This window comes from Diabrotica virgifera, chromosome 7 (genome assembly GCF_917563875.1).
Source record: "Diabrotica virgifera virgifera chromosome 7, PGI_DIABVI_V3a".
NCBI classification, from domain to species: domain Eukaryota; kingdom Metazoa; phylum Arthropoda; class Insecta; order Coleoptera; family Chrysomelidae; genus Diabrotica; species Diabrotica virgifera.
This window is the reverse complement of record NC_065449.1, coordinates 148,418,067-148,438,208: the sequence shown is the minus strand read 5'-3', so window position 1 is coordinate 148,438,208 and position 20,142 is coordinate 148,418,067. Positions and strand designations below refer to the sequence as shown.

At 34.2% G+C, this 20,142-nt stretch overlaps 1 protein-coding gene across 1 annotated transcript in view; it reads right to left on the bottom strand.

Moving 5' to 3' along the window:
* The window catches only part of LOC114334008 (ATP-binding cassette sub-family B member 6), a 123,283-nt gene that overhangs the window by 84,500 nt on the left and 18,641 nt on the right, over window positions 1–20,142 (bottom strand). Inside the window, exon 3 of the mRNA XM_028284007.2 lies at window positions 3,406–3,605. Within this exon, the coding sequence (XP_028139808.2) occupies window positions 3,406–3,605 (200 nt within the window). The remainder of the gene's footprint in view (window positions 1–3,405; window positions 3,606–20,142) is intronic.

Genomic DNA, 20,142 nt, shown 5'->3' with positions numbered 1-20,142 from the left:
TGTCTCCTAACACCAGACTATTAGAAAAGACTAAAAGAAAAGTGCACCCTGAAAGAGCTTTTCAGGGTGCACTTTCCTGAGTCTGAAACAAAACTGATACCACTAGACACCTGGCAAACCGGACTGGATATCATGAATTATGGTTCTAGGGAAAACTGGCATGTGGCAAAAGAAATTATAAACCAGGACAAAATCAAATGGGCAATAAACCCGGGTCCGGACGGGATTCATCCAATACTTCTACATAAGGGAAACGACCTTCTTTTTAAAAAATTGTGTAAGATACTGCAGGCTAGTTTAGGGCTGGGGTACATACCAAAATTATGGAGGCTGATAAGGGTGGCTTTTATACCCAAACCTGGCAAAATCGGACAAGAAAGCCCCAAGTCTCTGCGGCCAATAAGTCTGATGTCATTCGTACTGAAGACCTTAGAAAAACTGCTCGATAAGCATATCAGGGATGGTGTGTTGATTGAAAGTCCGATGCATCAGGGACAATATGCGTATCGAGCGGGAGTCTCCACAGAAACGGCACTGCACCATCTTGTACAGAGGGTACAACCACCAGAGGGTACACCATCTTGTACGTTCTAGAAAGCCAAGAGGTGATGTTGGGTGCATTTCTCGATATCGAGGGAGCATTTGACAACACCTCCTACGAAGCAGGTGTACCAGAGGGTACACCATCTTGTACGTTCTAGAAAGCCAAGAGGTGATGTTGGGTGCATTTCTCGATATCGAGGGAGCATTTGACAACACCTCCTACGAAGCAATCACAAGGGCGATCCGTCTAAAAGGAATAGACGAAACAAACTGCAGATGGATAGACTGCATTCTGAGGAGCCGTGTGATATATGCTACGTTGCTAGGGATACAGTGTCAGCTCAGGTAGCCAGAGGCTGCCCACAGGGGGAGTCTTGTCTCCTCTATTGTGGAATCTGGTCATGGATGGCCTGATAGCTAGACTCGACAACGATAGGCATCACGTCCTGGGCTATGCGGATGACTAGTCATCTTAGCCCACAGAAAATTTAATGGTACAGTCAGAGATCGACTGCAACAGGCTCTGACCATAGTTACAGAATGGACTTCAAATGTAGGGCTTAACATCAGTCCTCTGAAGTCCAAAATCATGAAATTTACTAAAAGAAGGAATTCAGAGGAATTGGGTCCTCTAAGTCTAAATGGTGTACATTTAAATCTGGTGAGTGAAGTAAAGTATCTCGGGATAATATTAGACTCAAGACTTACTTGGAATCAGCAGATAGAAAGAATAACGAAGAGAGCGGTAACTACGGTACCAGACGTACTCATGGAAAAATGTGGGGTTTGAGACCAGATATGGTATATTGGACTTAAGACATGGTGGTAAAACCCACAATTACGTATGCATCAGTGGTATGGTGGCCAAAAGTGCAGCAAAAAAGTGCCATCATCAAATTAAGCAAGGTGCAAAGACTTGCACCTTGTCTCGGGATCACGGGGGCTATGAGGGGCAAACCTACGGCAGCTATGGAGGCACTACTAGATCTCCCTCCTTTAAATATAATAATAAGAGGTGAGGCGAAAATGGGATATTATAGACTGCGAGAAAACCTGAGCAATGTACCAGTTAAATCAGGACATAGTAGAATAACGAATGAAACTAATGATGTCGAATGGATGATGATTTCTGACCATATGACATCAAGATACAGGCCTGAAGTACCTTTTCAAGTGGACATTTGCCCACGAGACAAATGGGGCAGAGGAAACTCTCGACCCAGACTGCAGGGTTGCACCTGGTATACGGACGGGTCTAAAACTGCAGACGGTTCGGGCGCAGGAATATTCTGTAGTGGTGGAAATTTCAAGATTTCTATTCCACTGGGAGAGTATACCTCCGTATTTCAGGCAGAGATTTTTGCAATCTTGCAGTGTGCAAGAGAAAACAACCTGAGGGCATTCGAACTGCAGCGGGTTAACATATGCACAGATAGCCAAGCAGCCATTGGGGCTCTTATAAGCCCTAAGGTGAACTATAGGCTGGTGTGGGAATGTCGACAAGAACTTGATAGACTGGCACAACATAACAGTGTTATACTGGTATGGGTTCCAGGTCATCGGGGCATATACGGCAATGAAAGAGCTGATGCCCTTGCCAAGAGAGCATCAGCTACAAAATACCTGGGTCCAGAGCCGGCCGTGGGAGTGCCAAAAAGCAACGTCCGTGAACGAAAAAAAGCCTGGATCCGAAGCCAACACAACTCACACTGGGAGAGTGTACCCGGTCAAACACATGGCAAGCTGTATATCGGACGGACATGTGCTAGTAGGGCTGAGTTACTGTTGAAAACAAGCAGGAATCAGCTCAGAGTCATAACAGATTTCCTCACTGGACATGCGCCAGTTAAGGGTCAGCTGCATACAATGGGGCTGTTTCATGGAGACTTGAGCTGCAGACTCTGTAACAGAGAACCTGAAACAGTCAACCATATTTTGCATGACTGCGAGGCATTGGATCGGAGGCGGCAAACACTTTTCGGAGACATCGGAGTGACTCCAAATTTATATGGCACCCACCCACTAGACCTGTACGAGCTGGTACAGGGTTCCAGAATTCTGGAATGGGTTTCATAAACGAATGGAAGATGTACAATAACCCAAGTGGCTGCAGTACAACCGGTTCACAACAGACGGCTTCCAGAAGAAAAAAGCAATATATCGTAAAATAAATAATGCCATTTCCAGCTGATCGGTCAAACTAAAACACAAATATTTTATAGTTTCGTTAAAGGTATTATCTCAATTTCCAAACACATGAAGGAGTAGTAATAGGGTTAATTGTTGCTCCTGACTTTAAAGTACCGCTTGGATTGAAATGAAATTTGGCATACACGTAGCTAAGAAAAGACAGGTATATTAGAAGACCTCAATAAAAGTATGTAGAAGTGCTTCTACGGAGGTGTTCTGAGGAGATTTATGAAATCGAAATGCGCATAAGGACATAGTGAAATAGTCCTATTCTGAAATTAAATCATCTTTTACTTTTGCTTTTAAAACATAATAATTGTGTAGGGGAACCCATATTACAAAGTTATTCCCTCACCAGTTACCATTAATTAAGTTCTATCTTAGTTTTTAATTATTGTTGAAAAAGTTGTACTTTATTTAAAATTGAATACTATGCTATGAGCGTTTCACGTTAAGAATAAAACATTACGGAGATAGCCCCATGTATTTCTTATGGACGGTAGAACCGTCCGTAGATGCCACGCCGTATTGACTAGAATGAATCGTATATCGGCAGTCGAGTATCCACCCGTGGCGAGAGGTTTGGCAACACTGATCTCCGTAAGCGTATTCGTTCTATTCTTAACGTGAAACAAAGTATAGTTTCTAATAATTAAATTACTCAAAACTTACTCCTTCAGTTTAAACCACCAGTTCTCCTGGGTCAAATTGATAAACGCTAGATTTTCTGATATAAAGGCCAATGTCCAAAATAACAATAAAACTATCCCATGGCCTCTTGTTTGAACTGATGGAAGAATGTTATATAACTCCACTTTTAAAACCCATAAAGAAAACGGAAAAGCAAATGTCGTTAATACTAGAGAAACAATCTGTAACAAAAATGTTCTGTTTAAGAAAAGTTTAGTAAAAGGTAAATAACTTGTGCACAAAAATTTTCTGTTTAAGAAAAGTTTTGTGCCCAAGATATTAAAACAAGCATTTAACGAATGTGTAATCATTACAACAGCTCTTTTAGCAGCAAAGGAAATAGTACAAATATTTTATTTATTTTTTAGAAATATGTACAGTAGAACCCTGATTATCCATGTTCTTTGCAGAAACAGCATGATTCATTTGCAAACAAGTTAAATCAAAACATTAAGTGAAATGTAGTTCGATATGTAATTTCATTGATATGTAACGGCAATGTAATAATTAGGAAATGGCTATTATCAGTGGACGTATTTTATAAAGTTATATTGTATATTTATATTTAACTATATTATAATATATTTAACACAATATACCTTTATAAAATAAACACAATATAAGTTATAAATTCCAATAAACACAGCAAATGCGCTAATGTCAATATCACTGAAAATAATACAACGTCAAAATTCATAGTAAACAAGGTATAGTACATATATAGTATTGTTTATTGGCGAATGGATTTAGTGTCCGCAGTCATATAAACCCAAATAAACAACAAATAGTATTGTTTATCCTTGTTTAACTATTATTGTGGTTTCTATGAATAAGCGGTTTAATTTTGCTATACCAGTTTCTGTGAGTAAAAAAGAGACCTAGTATAAAAGAATAATTTCATGCATGTGCAAAGATATAATTGGAGAACTATACATACAAATTAACTAACCTTGAAATTTCATAATTTGGAGAAAATATAATAGAAAAAAACACAATCTTTGATTAAAGGGTATTTTTCCGGTATCTTCGATTTTACTGCCAGGATAAGAATCACCCCAATATTTTTTAATCGCAATAGTGGTAATATAAAACTCTGCAATTCCCTATACATTAGTCTTTAAATTTTTAAATTCGGCCCAGAACCTTATTTGATTTATATATTAGAAAAAAAAATTAAAATTAATATTTTTAGCTGGTTACTTATTTCTTACTTAACCAAATGTGAAACTGATGACCTCCGGTTTGCACACAATGATAAAGGTTTGTTCGAAACGTTCTTCCACATTCCGAATCATTTTCGGAGTGATTCGTAGGAATTCGTTGACGTTAATTTTCTAAAGCTACGGGTGGTATTCTATAGATATATATTATACTTTTTAGGTGTCCCCACAAAAAAATCCGGGAGAGACAAATCTGGTGACCGAGGAGGCCATTCGATACTATCTCTCCTCCCAATCCAACGCCGTGGAAAATGTTGGTCTAAATACTGACGAACAAGTAAAGCATAATGTTGAGGAGCACCGTCCTGTGGAAAAAACCAAACGATCTTCATCATATTGTTGATCATTTTCAATAACATCAGTCAAAGCAGAAATAATCACGTTTTTCAGTAATTGTAAATACATTTCGCCAGTTAAATTGCCAGATAAAAAATGGTCCCACCAGTCGATCACCAAAAATACCAGCCTACATTTAATTTTTGCGGTTACTGTATATGCACCTCCTGAAACACATAATAAAAAAACCAAAGCCGGACAAAGAAAGAAATTAAAATCTAAACCACTGGCGTACTAAATCAACTAATTAAGCAGGTATATACATAATTTAAAATTTATAAGTCTTTTTAAATCAATAATAAGTATTGCGCCAAATTTAAAAATATAAGTCTTTACAGGGAATTGCACTATCATTAAAAAATGTTGGGATAATTCTTACCCTGGCTTAGTGGTGAAAGTAAAATAATCGAAAGTACCGGAAAAAGTACCCCCTTTAATCAAAAGTTGACGACCTGTCGTTGGATTTTTCAAAAATATCGTAGTTCCTGATAATGTCTCTGTTTCGTTTTCATTTGTCCACCCTGTATATCGGTTTAAAACGTTTCTCTACGTCTTCCGATAGCCAATCGCCATTTTTCTCGATCCGTCCATAGGTTGTCCTCTATTTCTTTATCTCTCATTTCCCGATAGTGCGGCAGATTCGTGCAAATATTATAAGAATTGTGCATTTAATGATAGAAGCATATAATTTGGAACACATACTACGATACTTTGAGGCCATCTTAGGTTTTACCTTTTACAAAAATGGCGAACATTCAAAATGGCGACGATACATATGTGACTAATAGCACGATAACTTTTAAAAGATTGAGAAGTGCGACTTCAACCAAATTTGGTATATGGGTTCATTTTTTGATGTATAAGATCGAGCTCATGAACCGGAAGAATCGGTTTACCAGCAGTTGTGTTTTTCCTGATTTTTTATGTAAAAATATGTTGATTTTCTTTCAATTCTTTCACCCTTTCAATTTTGAACTTTGTAGTTGTGTTTATTACCATTTGATAAATGCATAACTTATCTTCACATGTACCTATGTGCGGCAGATTCGTGCAAATATTATACGAATTATTGTTCGTTTAACGGTAGAAGCATATAATTTGGACCACATATACTACACATACAAAGGTTCAAATTTAGATATGAGGCCATCTCAGATTTTACCTTTTACAAAAATGACGGGCATTCTGGCATTCAAAATGGCGACTATACATGTGTGACTAATAATAGCACGATAACTTTTGAACGAAAAGTCCGATTTCAACCAAATTTGGTATATAGGTTCTTTTTTTATGTATAAGATCGAGATCTTGAACCGGAAGAATCGATTTACCATAAGTTGTGTTTTTCCCGATTTTGTATGCAAAAATATGTTGTTTATTTTTTCAGTTCTTTCCCCCTGTATATATTAATTTTTCAAAAAGGTAATACTGGCGTTGAAAATAGCGTAAAAATATTTTTTAGGAAATATTTTGAACTCCTTATTATATTAATTACCATTTAATAAATGAACGTATCTTCACATGTAGGTTCCTATGAGCGGCAGATACGTGCAAATAATAATATTGTCCTTTTCATGATCATTTTTCAGTGCGTCACAAATGATAGGAAAAAGGGTAAGTCCGTGATAATACACATTTATGACATTTATTCTAACATGACATTTTAGTTAAATCTGACAGTTGTCACATTTTATTTTCAATTTAGAATAAAAACAAATCAAATGTGTTTCTTGCATTTATAAAATGGTATTTTCTTTGATTTGTATAGTCTTATAAATTATAGAGATTATATTTGTAATATTATTATCTAATTAAAAAAAATAATTTTTTTTAATTATGGCGCCATCTATCGACAACTAGAATAATCACAGAACTAGAAGTAATCACCGACGTGCCTTTTTTTCTGTCACATACAATTTAATGCGTTAGAAAGAAATCGAAAAACTGTGACGCACTGAAAGATGATCATGAGAAAAAGAATATAAGAATTATTGTGCATTTAATGGTAGGAGCATATATTTTGGACCACACATACTACACATACAAAGATTCAAATTTAGATAAGAGGCCATCTCAGATTTTGTCTTTTACAAAAATGGCGGGCATTCAAAATGAATCTGCCGCCCATAGGTACATGTGAACATACGTTATGCATTTATTAAATGGTACTGAACATAACTAAAAAGTTCAAAATATTTCCTAAAAAATATTTTTCTTTTCAATGGCGGTGCAATCTTTTTGAAAAATTAATATATACAGGGAGAAAGAATTGAAAAAGAGACAACATATTTTTATATAAAAAAAAAAACAGTAAAAATGCAACTTCTGCTAAACCGAATATTCCGGTTCAAAACCTCGATCTTATTCATCAAAAAAAGAGCCTTGATACCAAATTTGGCTGAAGTCGGACTTTTCGTTCAAAGGTTATCGTGCTATTAGTCATATATGTATAGTCGCCATTTTGAATGCCCGTTATTTTTGTAAAAGGAACAAAAACTGAGATGGCCTCATATCTAAATTTGAAACTTTATATGTGTAGCATATGTAGTCCAAATTATATGCTTCTACCGTTAAATGCACAATAATTCTTATAATATTTGCACGAATCTGCCGCACATAGGTACATGTGAAGATACGTTATGCATTTATTAAATAGTAATTAACATAACTAAAAAGTTCAAAATATTTCCTAAAAAATATTTTTACGCTCTTTTAAATGGCGGTATTAACTTTTTGAAAAAATAATACATACAGGGTGAAAGAATTAAAAAAAAAACAACATATTTTTACATAAAAACCAGGAAAAACACAACTTTTGGTAAACCGATTCTTCCGGTTCAAGACCTTGATCTTATACATAAAAAAAATAACATATATACCAAATTTGGTTGAAATCTGACGTCTCGTTCAAAAGTTATCGTGCTATTAGTCACATATGTATATGCGCCATTTTAAATGCCCGCCATTTTTGTAAAAGGCAAAATCTGAGATGGCCTCATATCTAAATTTGAACCTGTATGTGTAGTATATGTGGTCCAAATTATATAATTCAATCATTAAATGCACAATTGTCTCACATATTGGCTGCACTACGATACATGCCTTCTCTCCAACTAAGGCGAGGTCTTCCTCTTTTCTTTTTACCATGAGGTTGGCATTTAGGATTTGTTTTAGAAATCGATCTGCGAGCATTCTTTGGATATGTCCGTAGTAGGTATCTTAGTTGTTAGGTACCAATATCTCCTACTATTGTATGATTTATTTTTATGACTTCTCTTATTCTACTGTTCCAAAAACGTTCATAGAAACTTTCTTCAATCTCAATTTCACTACCGAATGAACACGAGAATAGAATACAGACAACAGATATAAGATTTTTCGGAAAGAGTTAAATGTTACAAAAGAAAAGATCTAATAAGAAATGATGATATATTTATGTAATGAGCTAAATGTATACGCTTTAACTATAAGCATTGATTATAAACACACACATTGGTGATTATAATCAATGCTATAAGATAGCTGAATATAAAGATAAATGGAGAAAGCCGAAAGCAATTCATAGGATAAAGAAATACTACTAAAAAATAATACTCAATTACAATGCAAAAGACAAGAGATATGTTGGAAAACCTCGAAAAAGATGGTCGTAGTCATGCATGATAGTCAACAGGCAAAGCCTAATTTAGCGAAGAAGAAGTTATATAACCATTGGTTAAAAGTACGAAAGTTGTTTCTGTGTCCATAAAGTTAGCTATATGATGTTTACTCCTGCTTCTTAATTATGAGTCACAATAATGGATATTTACAAAAGCAATTGCCAAATGTAATAGAGGATAAGAAGATAAATAAGCTGATTAGAGAGAAAACTAAAATAAGACATCGTCGGAAGAGAAATAGAAAAACTGAAATGGCAATCTGCAGGACACATCAGATTTGAACATGAATAATCTAATACCAGTGGCGTGCGGTGACATTATCGGAAGAGGAAGCGATTCAATAAGGGTTTAACAAATATTTTCTTACGAGGGTCGAGATCAAAACATATACCTACTTAATAGGTGTATACCTAATGTATTACCTGTTAATTTATATCGACTAAAAACAAGAACTACAAAAAATTAGGTATAGTGTTTAACCCAGTCTGAGAGATATGCACACGCCTTGAGAATGAGATTCGGGTGATACAAATTCATTGAGGCAAGGAGGATTTACTCTTATAAGCGGGCGTCACTCCATCCCGCCCCAATGCTTCATACTATCCACTTCCCCTCCGATAGTACTCTGATGCGCTATATGGGCTCTCTATCAGCAAAGTGCTTATTATGTGGGAATCAATGCAGGTTAGTGACTCTAGTGACTTAGTTTATCGTATATCTAGTGACATCATCGATCTGTACTGCTTTCTCAGGGTCGAGTCCCTGCTCCAGGCTTGATTTCTTTAAACTTAAAAAGAAGAGTTCTATTCAAAATTGTTTTTATATTCCGATTTCGAATCACCTTCCATAACACACAACTTTCAACAATATGACACTTATTTACTTATACTTGAGTCCTATTCTCTTATCAACCAATGCAAATTTTTTGTCGATAACATAGTCGTAAAATTTTGGATTTTCTGATAATTGTTTAATAAATGCACTCTTTTTCAATGGATAATAGGGCTAACTTGGAAAGTCTGTCTTCACTTGTAAAATTTATTGTAAAACTTTTGATGCGTTTTAATACTGAAAAACTTCGTTCAACTGATGCACTTGTAGCTGGGATAGTTAGTACCTACTACTTAATTCACACAACTTGCCCTTAATTCACACAGACACTGATTTAAACCAGTAGTATTCAAAAAATTCAACCGATTCCTAAGTATTTCTTTATCACTAATTTCAGGTGATTTATAAATGACATTTAACTGAGAATGCAAAGCTAGATTATCAAAAAAAAAATCATAATTTAATCGTACTGAATTAAATACGTACATACCTCTGTGGGAGATTTTAATGAATTATAATTAGACATATTAAAATTACATAATTCTACATATTTTATTTCTTTAAAATTTTCAAAGTGATAATTCTTTGTTGTAGAATATTATCAAAAATTTCGATGTATAATCGTCGATAGGTCTCTCTTTCACCGACAATATCAATCATCATTATTTTTCTTTTAGGTTCGAAGCCCATATTTTCAGCTTTATCCCAAATATTTTTAAACAGCTCATTTTTTTAATCATCATAAGTCATCAAATTGTCTTACACAAAATGCAATGTCACTTGACTTCGTCTGTAAAATGTCGTAGGTACTATAAAATATCAGTAAAAGGAAAAATCTCAAAATGTCAAATAAAATATTAGTAAAAATATTAAGCAAAAAATTGAAATCGAGCCATTTGTACCTAAATACCTACCCCTTATAGCAGCAGTAACAGACTCCGCATCTCGTTTTCGAATCGGAAGCGGTCGGACGAGCGCTTCCAGGCGTATCAAAATTCGCGTGAAAGAAACATGACTAGCGAGTGAGGTTATTAAACTCTGACCAATTTTTGAACGGGACAAATGCATGACAAGCAGCGATTTTGAGATGCGCTTCCGTCAGGACCGGACTGAATCGTTGAATTGTGTGCTTATTTGAGACCGTTCGTATGCGATCAAATTTTAATAATGTTTCAATGCCTATTAGTTACATAATAGATTACTTAGATTAGGGAAACATTGTTGATAATTAAATACTAATTAATAATATATGTATTTTCTTATATGGAAGTATAGGGAAGCGGTGCTTCCCTCGCTTCCATGGACCGCACGCCTCTGTCTAATACTACATATTAAACTGGGTGGGGGGAATGCGTGATAGGTGCAGACTTCTCCAAAAATTCGGCCAAATTAAATGAATACAGAAAAAACAGAAGAATGGAAGAAATTAAGAAAGACTTGAGTATTGGGTGATTCAAGCTGAGATAGATATATAGACATTGTTTTTTAGGTGCGTTCAAGGGATGCTGATATTTATGGGATGTTGAGTGTTTCATGTTGCGTTTGGTGTACGAGTCCGCTTAGCATAATGAGTTGGAACAAGTTGTATCTCTCTCCACGTGTAATATGTTCAAGTGTAAGATATTCCAAATTTCTTGTCTTGATTGTTTCTACGACTTTCATTTCTTTATTCTTCTTTCTCAGAACCTTTTTGTTTGTAACGTGTTCTGAACATGATATTTTCAGAATTCTTCTATATACCCACAACCATATAATATATGATTTCAGTTTTTTCATTGATGCCGCACTCAAGATCCAAGCTTCCATTCCATAGAACTAGCTTCTTGCAGAGCACTCTTCTCATTTTGATAAAATTTGCTCTATATACGTTTTTATTTTAATTTTAATTTCCTAGAATTAATAATTTGTGTAATCGATCATTGTTCCAAGATATGTATTGGTGGGAGGGCATTTAATGCCAAACTTTCCACCTTTTTAAGAGGAGTGGATGGACATCCAATTGCTCCAAAATATTTATTAAGGACCACTGCAGCAATGACAATAAAATTAAAGAGAATTCCTTCGATAGTTTATTTAATAAGTGTACTGTACTGAAATAAGGGCTCATTCTAACATTGAAAACTTATCGCAATGTTAAATACCACGAGATTTATACAAACTTTAATAATATTTATAGTGCTTCGGGGGTCTACACACACAGAGGTTTGAGTGAAATCAATGTAACTTTATACTAATAACAAAAGCGCAGTACATTTCCAAAATACGTATTTTGCACCAGAAGCGCGAAAAACACACTCGCCTTTACCTCGGAGAAGTCATTGTAAGACTGCCGCAGCCGCAATTTCGAGTTTCTACACTATGAAAAGAGCGCGGGCGATATATCAGCAGAAAAAAACTAGCGTCTAGCCGTTGGCAGGTAAGGATAATCCTGACCAATCCAATCGCACTTGATTTTGTGTGTGGCGCGTCATTCAAATTATGTACAGGTTTGAATGTAACAGTTAACACTTGACAGTTCTCATTTCACGAAACGTTCTCAGATTGTTCACACAAACAAGGAGTTATGTTTAATTGTTTTGAATACACAGTTTTATTATTTTACATAATATAAATATTATCTTATTGTGAGATGGCAACAAGTGACAAGACAGTAGACAGTGAAACAAAGGGTGAGGGCTTGTCTGCTTGTCACTTATTAGATTGTTGTTATCAATAATTATCAATGGTTGTTGTTGTTATGTTGTTGTATAATAAAAATAATAACCACAGTCAAATATCAGCAATAGACTGACGTTCAGATATACTTAGAAATAACTGTCCAATATCAGTTTGATGTACAATGTGTGTTTTTATGAAATTGACTTCAACTTTTTCTGCCAAATCAACCACAACTCTGAGACCTGCTGGGCAAAATCCACCAATTTTTATACTGCCTTTCATTTTTAAGTGCCCCTTTCCTTTGCTTTCAGAATTAAAGCAGCCTGACCGATGACACAGAAACTTCATTGTTTTGTGAGTCTTTGCGGAAAAGTTCTCTACTTTAATGTATTTGGTGTTTGTACTACTTTCAATAGAACATTTCCACTCCTGAAAAGAGGCTAAATTGGAAAATTAAGTGTTTCACTTTCTAGGATTAGGTTGTTCTTCTTGAAAGTGAGTGTGCAATTCTGCAACATAACGTGAATGAAAATTACACAAAGGACACTTAGAATCTTGTGACACAAAGGGTGGGGGCTTGTCTGCTTGTCACTTATTATAGAACATAGTTGTTGTATAATAAAAATAATAATCACAATAATAACAATAAGATGGTATGTATGTACATGAAAGTGATAATAATAAATGTTTAAAACAAGTTATATCGTTTATGTATACTTCCAATGTATATGATAATAAATCTCCCAGATATAACACGGTCCAGGTGTAGTGTTGAGACCGAGAACCGTTTACCGAGAACAAATATAATAATGGAAAGTTTTAAGTTCTTCAGTAGAATTTATATACCTGGATAAACTTTTGATCAATTTGTAACAGATTTGAGACTCCAAGCCAAATTATGTGAATTTGGAGAACAAGAAGGTTGATTCGGGATAGAATTGTTAAAGGAGTAGATGATAATGCTTTACAAGAAATTCTGCTAGGATAAATAGATTTAAATTTACGAAAAACAGTAGAAATGTGCAGGCTTGCAGAAGCAGGCAAAACTTTTAAAAGAAAAAGAGGTAAATGCAGTCAGAAAAAGGAGTTCCCAGGTAGAGAATGACCCAAAAGGAAGAACTTTTAACTGAGTTTTTTTTATGTGGAAATATTTTTAATTTTAATATACCCATGTATATATTTTATTCAGTAAATCACTAGAGCTGACAAAAAATTACTTTATTAATATTGCAAGCCCTTGTATGTATACCTCTAATATGTTATACAGTCGGAAAAATGAAAGATTAGGTACCCATGAACGATCATATCAATCACTTATTTTGTATTTGCTGTATTTTTCTATAACAAACGTTTGTTATTTATAGAAAAAGACAGCAAATACAAAATAAGTGATTGATATGATCCTTCATGGGTAATCTTTCATTTTTCCGACTGTATATCTCCCAGATATAACAAAACTAAAGGGACTAAGCACTTTTATCTTTATAGAGAGTTATATGGAGTGAATGAATAAAACAACCAAATTTATAATAATTTTTAACATCTTAGAGAAAATACATTTTTATAAATTATTATTTGCACACATAGTCTGATAACCTGAAATTAATAGCAAACTAGTAGTTTTTATGTCTAATAAAAAAAGTAAAATAGCTACCGTTTTGAAACTAAACTTAAAGATAGCAAGTCAGTTTCTTCAGAACTTGGTTTCAGAATTTTGGTTCTGGTAATTTTCGTTTTCTTTTTTGTAGAAAATAGCCTACGTTGCATTTGAATATTTTTATTATGAGGGACATTGATGTTCGTAGATGCAGGACTAGAAAAATTCGATACAGTTAATGCTGACAGTGTTGGTGCAATTGGAGCAATTGCTTTTTCGAAAATCTCAAGCTGTTGGATATAAGTAGCAGAATCCAGCAGTTCCAAAAATTTCACTTTTATACTCTCTTTTTTATTATTAAATGTAGCTGATGAATTTTCTTCTTTTTTACTTATTTCTGTAAGAATACATTCTTCAACTTTATTTTTAGAAATATCAGTAGGGGATAGTAGATTTCCACCGTTGGACTCTAAAACAGAACTATATATTAACAAACAAAACCAATAACCGTACTTCTTTAACATTCAGTAACATTAAAATCAATTGTCAATCCAGAACCATAAATTGAATGTGTGAGTTGCAGCAAATAACAATATTTGTTAGTTATATTACTATTGTTGTACCTTGTAAATTTTCTTGGTTTTCAGAATGTAAACCTCTGTATCTGCACAAAAGGTGAATGTGTTTACACATATTCCATTTGATTGCAGAATCTATGCAGGAACACCTGTATCGGTGGATGCATGAGCCACATTCAGTACAAAATATCTCACATTTACAGTTTACTTCATTTTCTTCTACTGTATATACTTCATACTTTCTAGAGGAAGCAATGCTCCAACCATTCTCAGATGGAATTATTAAGGACATATTCAAATCTAAGCTAATTTTGTGACGTATGCGCAATTCTTTGATTTTATTGCAAATTTTACCTTTATGTAAGACTATTAATGAATCAAACAGTTTGTCCCTGACGAATTTCATTATTGCTAAAATGGCTTTATCCAAACGTTTAACGGTTTTTCCATTTAAATATAAATACTTCAGTGTTCTGTGCATAAGCTCTATGTGCATATTAGTATTTAAACCTGTATGCATCCTGTAACAATATGCCCAAAATTCTGATTTATTGGCATAATAACTTTTAAAATAATGCAAAAAGGGATGAAGATCAGGATCATTTTCCAATTGGCACTGAAACTCTTTTAACATTGATGGATTCGACCGTTACTTGATGGAAGTTCATTTTATCTAACAATAAAACACTGAAAACGTTTGTTTTCTATACTTCCACAAAATTTATTATAACTAAGTGATTACAGCTGTTTCGGCGGAGTGCCTTTCTCAAGTGATATAGTTTACAATGTGTTTGCCTTTTTAAGTCTTCAACTGAAGAGGTTGAGGAGTGGGGAGCTGTTTGTCTCGAGTTGGTCATTCAGAATTATATCTGTATTTTTCAGTTTATTAATTTCCATAGATTCTAAAAAAGATAGCTTAAGGCCTTTATTTTGAATATGTAGAATTTGAAACTCTTCATTGAAAGAATGATTATGATCTAGAAGGTGAAGTGCGTATGTAGAAGTGTCTGTTTTTCTATTGTTGAATGCCCTTTTGTGTTCTGCTATCCGTTTGTCAAAAGTTCTGCCAGTTTGACCGATGTACGTTTTCGGACAGTCACCACAAGTTAGTTTGTACACACCACTCTGTAGTTGCTTTCTCTTTCGGCTTTTATTGTTCTTAATATATTTGCTTAAGTTGTTGTTAGCAGCCTACCATAGCATGATACATAGACTGACAGAAATTCCCATGACAAAAAATAACTTCGAGATAGAACTAAACATCATTAAACAAATAGCAGTAAACAACGGCTATAACGAACAAACAGTTAACAAAATTTTAAACCAAAAACTCCATAAGAAAGCCCTGAAATTAGTGTATCCACCACCACAGAAAGAACCCAGTACCTTCTGCTCTCTCACATATACTGGCAAGATAACAACAAAGATAGCCAGATACATAAAAAAGAAAGGAATAACACCAGCTTTCAGAACTAACAACAACTTAAGCAAATATATTAAGAACAATAAAAGCCGAAAGAGAAAGCAACTACAGAGTGGTGTGTACAAACTAACTTGTGGTGACTGTCCGAAAACGTACATCGGTCAAACTGGCAGAACTTTTGACAAACGGATAGCAGAACACAAAAGGGCATTCAACAATAGAAAAACAGACACTTCTACATACGCACTTCACCTTCTAGATCATAATCATTCTTTCAATGAAGAGTTTCAAATTCTACATATTCAAAATAAAGGCCTTAAGCTATCTTTTTTAGAATCTATGGAAATTAATAAACTGAAAAATACAGATATAATTCTGAATGACCAACTCGAGACAAACAGCTCCCCACTCCTCAACCTCTTCAGTTGAAGACTTAAAAAGGCAAACACATTGTAAACTATATCACTTGAGAAAGGCACTCCGCCGAAACAGCTGTAGTCACTTAGTTATAATAAATTTTGTGGAAGTATAGAAAACAAACGTTTTCAGTGTTTTATTGTTAGATCTTTTAACATTATCGAAAATGTGGGTACATCTGTTTCTTGTAAAATTATACGCAGTTGTTTGTATACCAGCACCTACGATACATATAGTTATTAATAAATTATATGATTGTACTAGCATTTATAATTTTGAATTATATTTATTCACCAAAGTGTACAAACCTGTTTTTCTTTGGTGGTAATTTTACACAAATTATTTCGCCAAGCTCGATCCAAATGCCAAGTACAATACAGTCTAAAAAAAGAACGAAATTACTCTTAATTATTTAAATAATAACTTTGATAATTAACCTATGCTCAGGAAGAGTCATCACTTGTATCCATGCATTGTAAAATGAATCTGCTAGGTCAGACATGAAATTTTTACAGGATATTAGTCCTACTTTTTCTTTAATGGCGGAGAAAAATACAGTAAGGACCTCTTGATCGGTTCTGTTGGATATTAAAAGTGCGCATGGAAATCCTTGTCTTAAATTATCCAACACTAAAACAGTGTTCAGCTCAAACCCATATCCATTTGTTCCATGTGTACCATCTACACATACACAGTCCGAACCATATTTACACATTATTTCAGCTTGTGCGTCAGTCATAATAATTAAAACAAAGTCGTTAGACTTCAAGAATGGATATTTTTCATTAGCGGTTTCTTGTGCTTTGTAAAATAAAACATTTCCAGTCGCCTCCATGTCTTTTACCCATGCATCCACACTAATTCCATCAACTTTGTGGTGTCCTGAAGATGTATTTAAATTATATGCACATTCAAAATTGTACAAATCTTTTTTTTGTAAGAAGATGCAATCGTTCTAACTCAGAATTTCGAACAGAGTCACGCACTTCATCTAAAATAGTTGAAAATGGAATTCTCAAGGCAATTTTTTCAGCAATAGACTGACGTTCAGATATACTTAGGAATAACTGTCCAATATCAGTTTGATGTCCAATATGTGTTTTTATAAAATTGACTTCAACTTTTTCTGCCAAATCAACCACAACCCTGAGACCTGCTGGGCAAAATCCACCAATTTTTATACTGCCTTTCATTTTTAAGTGCCTCTTTCCTTTGCTTTCAGAATTAAAGCAGCCTGACCGATGACACAGAAACTTCATCGTCTTGTGAGTCTTTGCGGAAAAGTTCTCTACTTTAACGTATTTGGTTTTTGTACTACTTTCAATAGAACATTTCCACTCCTGAAAAGAGGCCAAATTGGAAAATTGAAGTGTTTCACTTTCTAGGATTAGGTTGTGTTCTTCTTGAAAGTGAGTGTGCAATTCTACAACATAACTTGAATGAAAATTACACAAAGGACACTTCTTAGAATCTTTGTTGATTTTGCTATCTTCCGTTGAAGTGTCTACAACATTTTTGTTTTCTCATGATAACGTAAATGTTTTTTGTGGTTGAAATTGTTACCACATATTCTACATTTAAAATTGTAATTCACTACTTCCACCTGCACTAATTCTGGGTGGAACTTCTTAACATGTTTGCGTAAATTTGAGGTATTTAAGAATACTTTTTTACAGTTTTTTCACTCGCAATCCATTTTCTTTTTTCTTTCACGGGCTCTCCTAACGAAATACGAAAACGAAATTGAAATTCAAATTCAGCTAAATAACACAAATTGATCAATGCGACTGCGCAGTAGGTTGATTTGTAATTGGTTAGGATTGCTGTCTTGTCACTTGTTGCCAACTCACAATAAGATAATATTTATAATATGTAAAATAATAAAACTGTGTATTCAAAACAATTAAACATAACTCCTTGTTTGTGTGAACAATCTGAGAACGTTTCGTGAAATGAGAACTACTGTTAACTGTTACATTCAAACCTGTACATAATTTGAATGACGCGCCACACACATAATCAAGTGCGATTGGATTGGTCAGGATTATCCTGACCTGCCAACGGCTAGACGCTGGTCAGAAAAAACTAGTCTTAACAACAAATAAAGGTTCACATTAGGGGGAACGAAAACCAGTTGTTTTCGAACGCAAGCACATGCATTTACAATTCTTATATAAGTTTTTAAAATATAATAGTTGGGTATATTTAGAGTGAAATAAAATAAGTTGTTTTTACAACATGTATATTGGTCTAATAGTTCGACATTGGTTCCGTTTATGAGAAGATTCTCTTTACATCTCTGAGTTTTAGACATTCTCATAAATTTAGTCTTCTTGATGTTCATTATTAGACCGTATTCCTGGATATACACCGCTATTCTGTTCACTAGTCTCTGTAGATCTTTTCGGCTAAGATGACAGTGTCACTCACATGTCTAATGTTGTTAATGGAAACTCCATTTACCTCTATCCTCTATTCTAGCTGTTTCACCCTTAAAAGCTTCTTTTAGAATCTCTTCCTAGTAGGCATTAAAGAATTGGCGACAATACGCATCCCTGCCTCACCCCACGTCTAATTTTAATTTCATCTGACAGTTGTTCGTTAACACGTACTTTTGCTCGCTGTTTATAGTATAAATTCGATATGATCCTAAGGGAGGTCATTGTAGTCTATCTTCGTTGATTTTAAGACATTACTTAATTGTTCATTTCGTACTTTATCGAATGCTTCCAATGACTACAGTCTATAAACCCAGTATATAACAATATAATCTTATAAATGTATCAATGTTTTTCAATGTAATTGATTTAATAAATATTTCAACAACTAGAATTTGGTTCCATTGATATTATTCATTAATGTGATGAGATCTGACAATAGATTTTTATTTATTTCACAATTTTTTATCACCCAGTCATGATTAATGTATGTATTTTAATAATGATATTTAGAATAAATTATATCTATTAATAAACCATTGAACATTAACTTTTACGGATTTTACACAATATTTTGAAGGATACAAATACTTTACTGTCATATCCTTGAGTTATGATTATTCATTATTTAGTTTAAATATATTTTTTTAAAGTTAGTGATAGGAAGCAGATACATGATTGCTTAATCTTATTTGATTGGTCATATTATACCAAAGGAGTGTAGAATTTCACGGCCGGTAATGTTACATTGTTTTGTAATGATACATTTTTTTTGGCTTTTCAAGTCAGACTTATCGAGACAGACATTATCCAGTACGATGCGTTAAGGGGAAAGGCGCAAAATGTCGCCTGTCAAAATTTTCAATGTATTTTAAATGTATTATTTTTTTCGAATTCTGAGAAAACTAATAAATATTTTTACAAAATTTAAACGCAGAATGAAAGATTACATTATTATTGAGGGCTGAAAGTTCCTGAAAACTTCTATAATGTTTATTTTAATAAGTTACAGGGGTGAAAATAAAAGAGAAAATTTAGCGTGATTTTTAATTACAAATATTTCATTCAAAAGAAACTTTTTATTTATTCTAAGGGACTCTCGGCCCTCGGTAATAACGTAATCTTTCATTCTGCGTTTAAATTTTTCAATAATACTCATTAGTTTTCTCAGGAAAAAAATAAATACATTTGAACACATTGAAAATTTTTACAGGCGACATTTTGCGCCTTTCCCCTTAACGTTTTATCGTTGTGTCCCGACCTCTAATGCCGGCACCACACTTCGCTATGTTCTATTCGTTATGCGGCTACGCTGTATGCGCCCAAACATTTGTCCTTTGAAGTATGTAAAAACCGACTTCTGGACGGATAGGCGTATTTGCCATGCACTATGCGTACGCATAAAGCGAATATTGACGACTGAACCCTCCACACTTCGACCTATGCGGCCGAATAATGCGCAAATAAATAGCACAGCGTGGTGCCGCCATGATAATTATTGTTCTCGATTGTTTGCGCTATTTATAGTTTGAGTGTAGATGCTGGCCCCGTGGCCCCTTTTC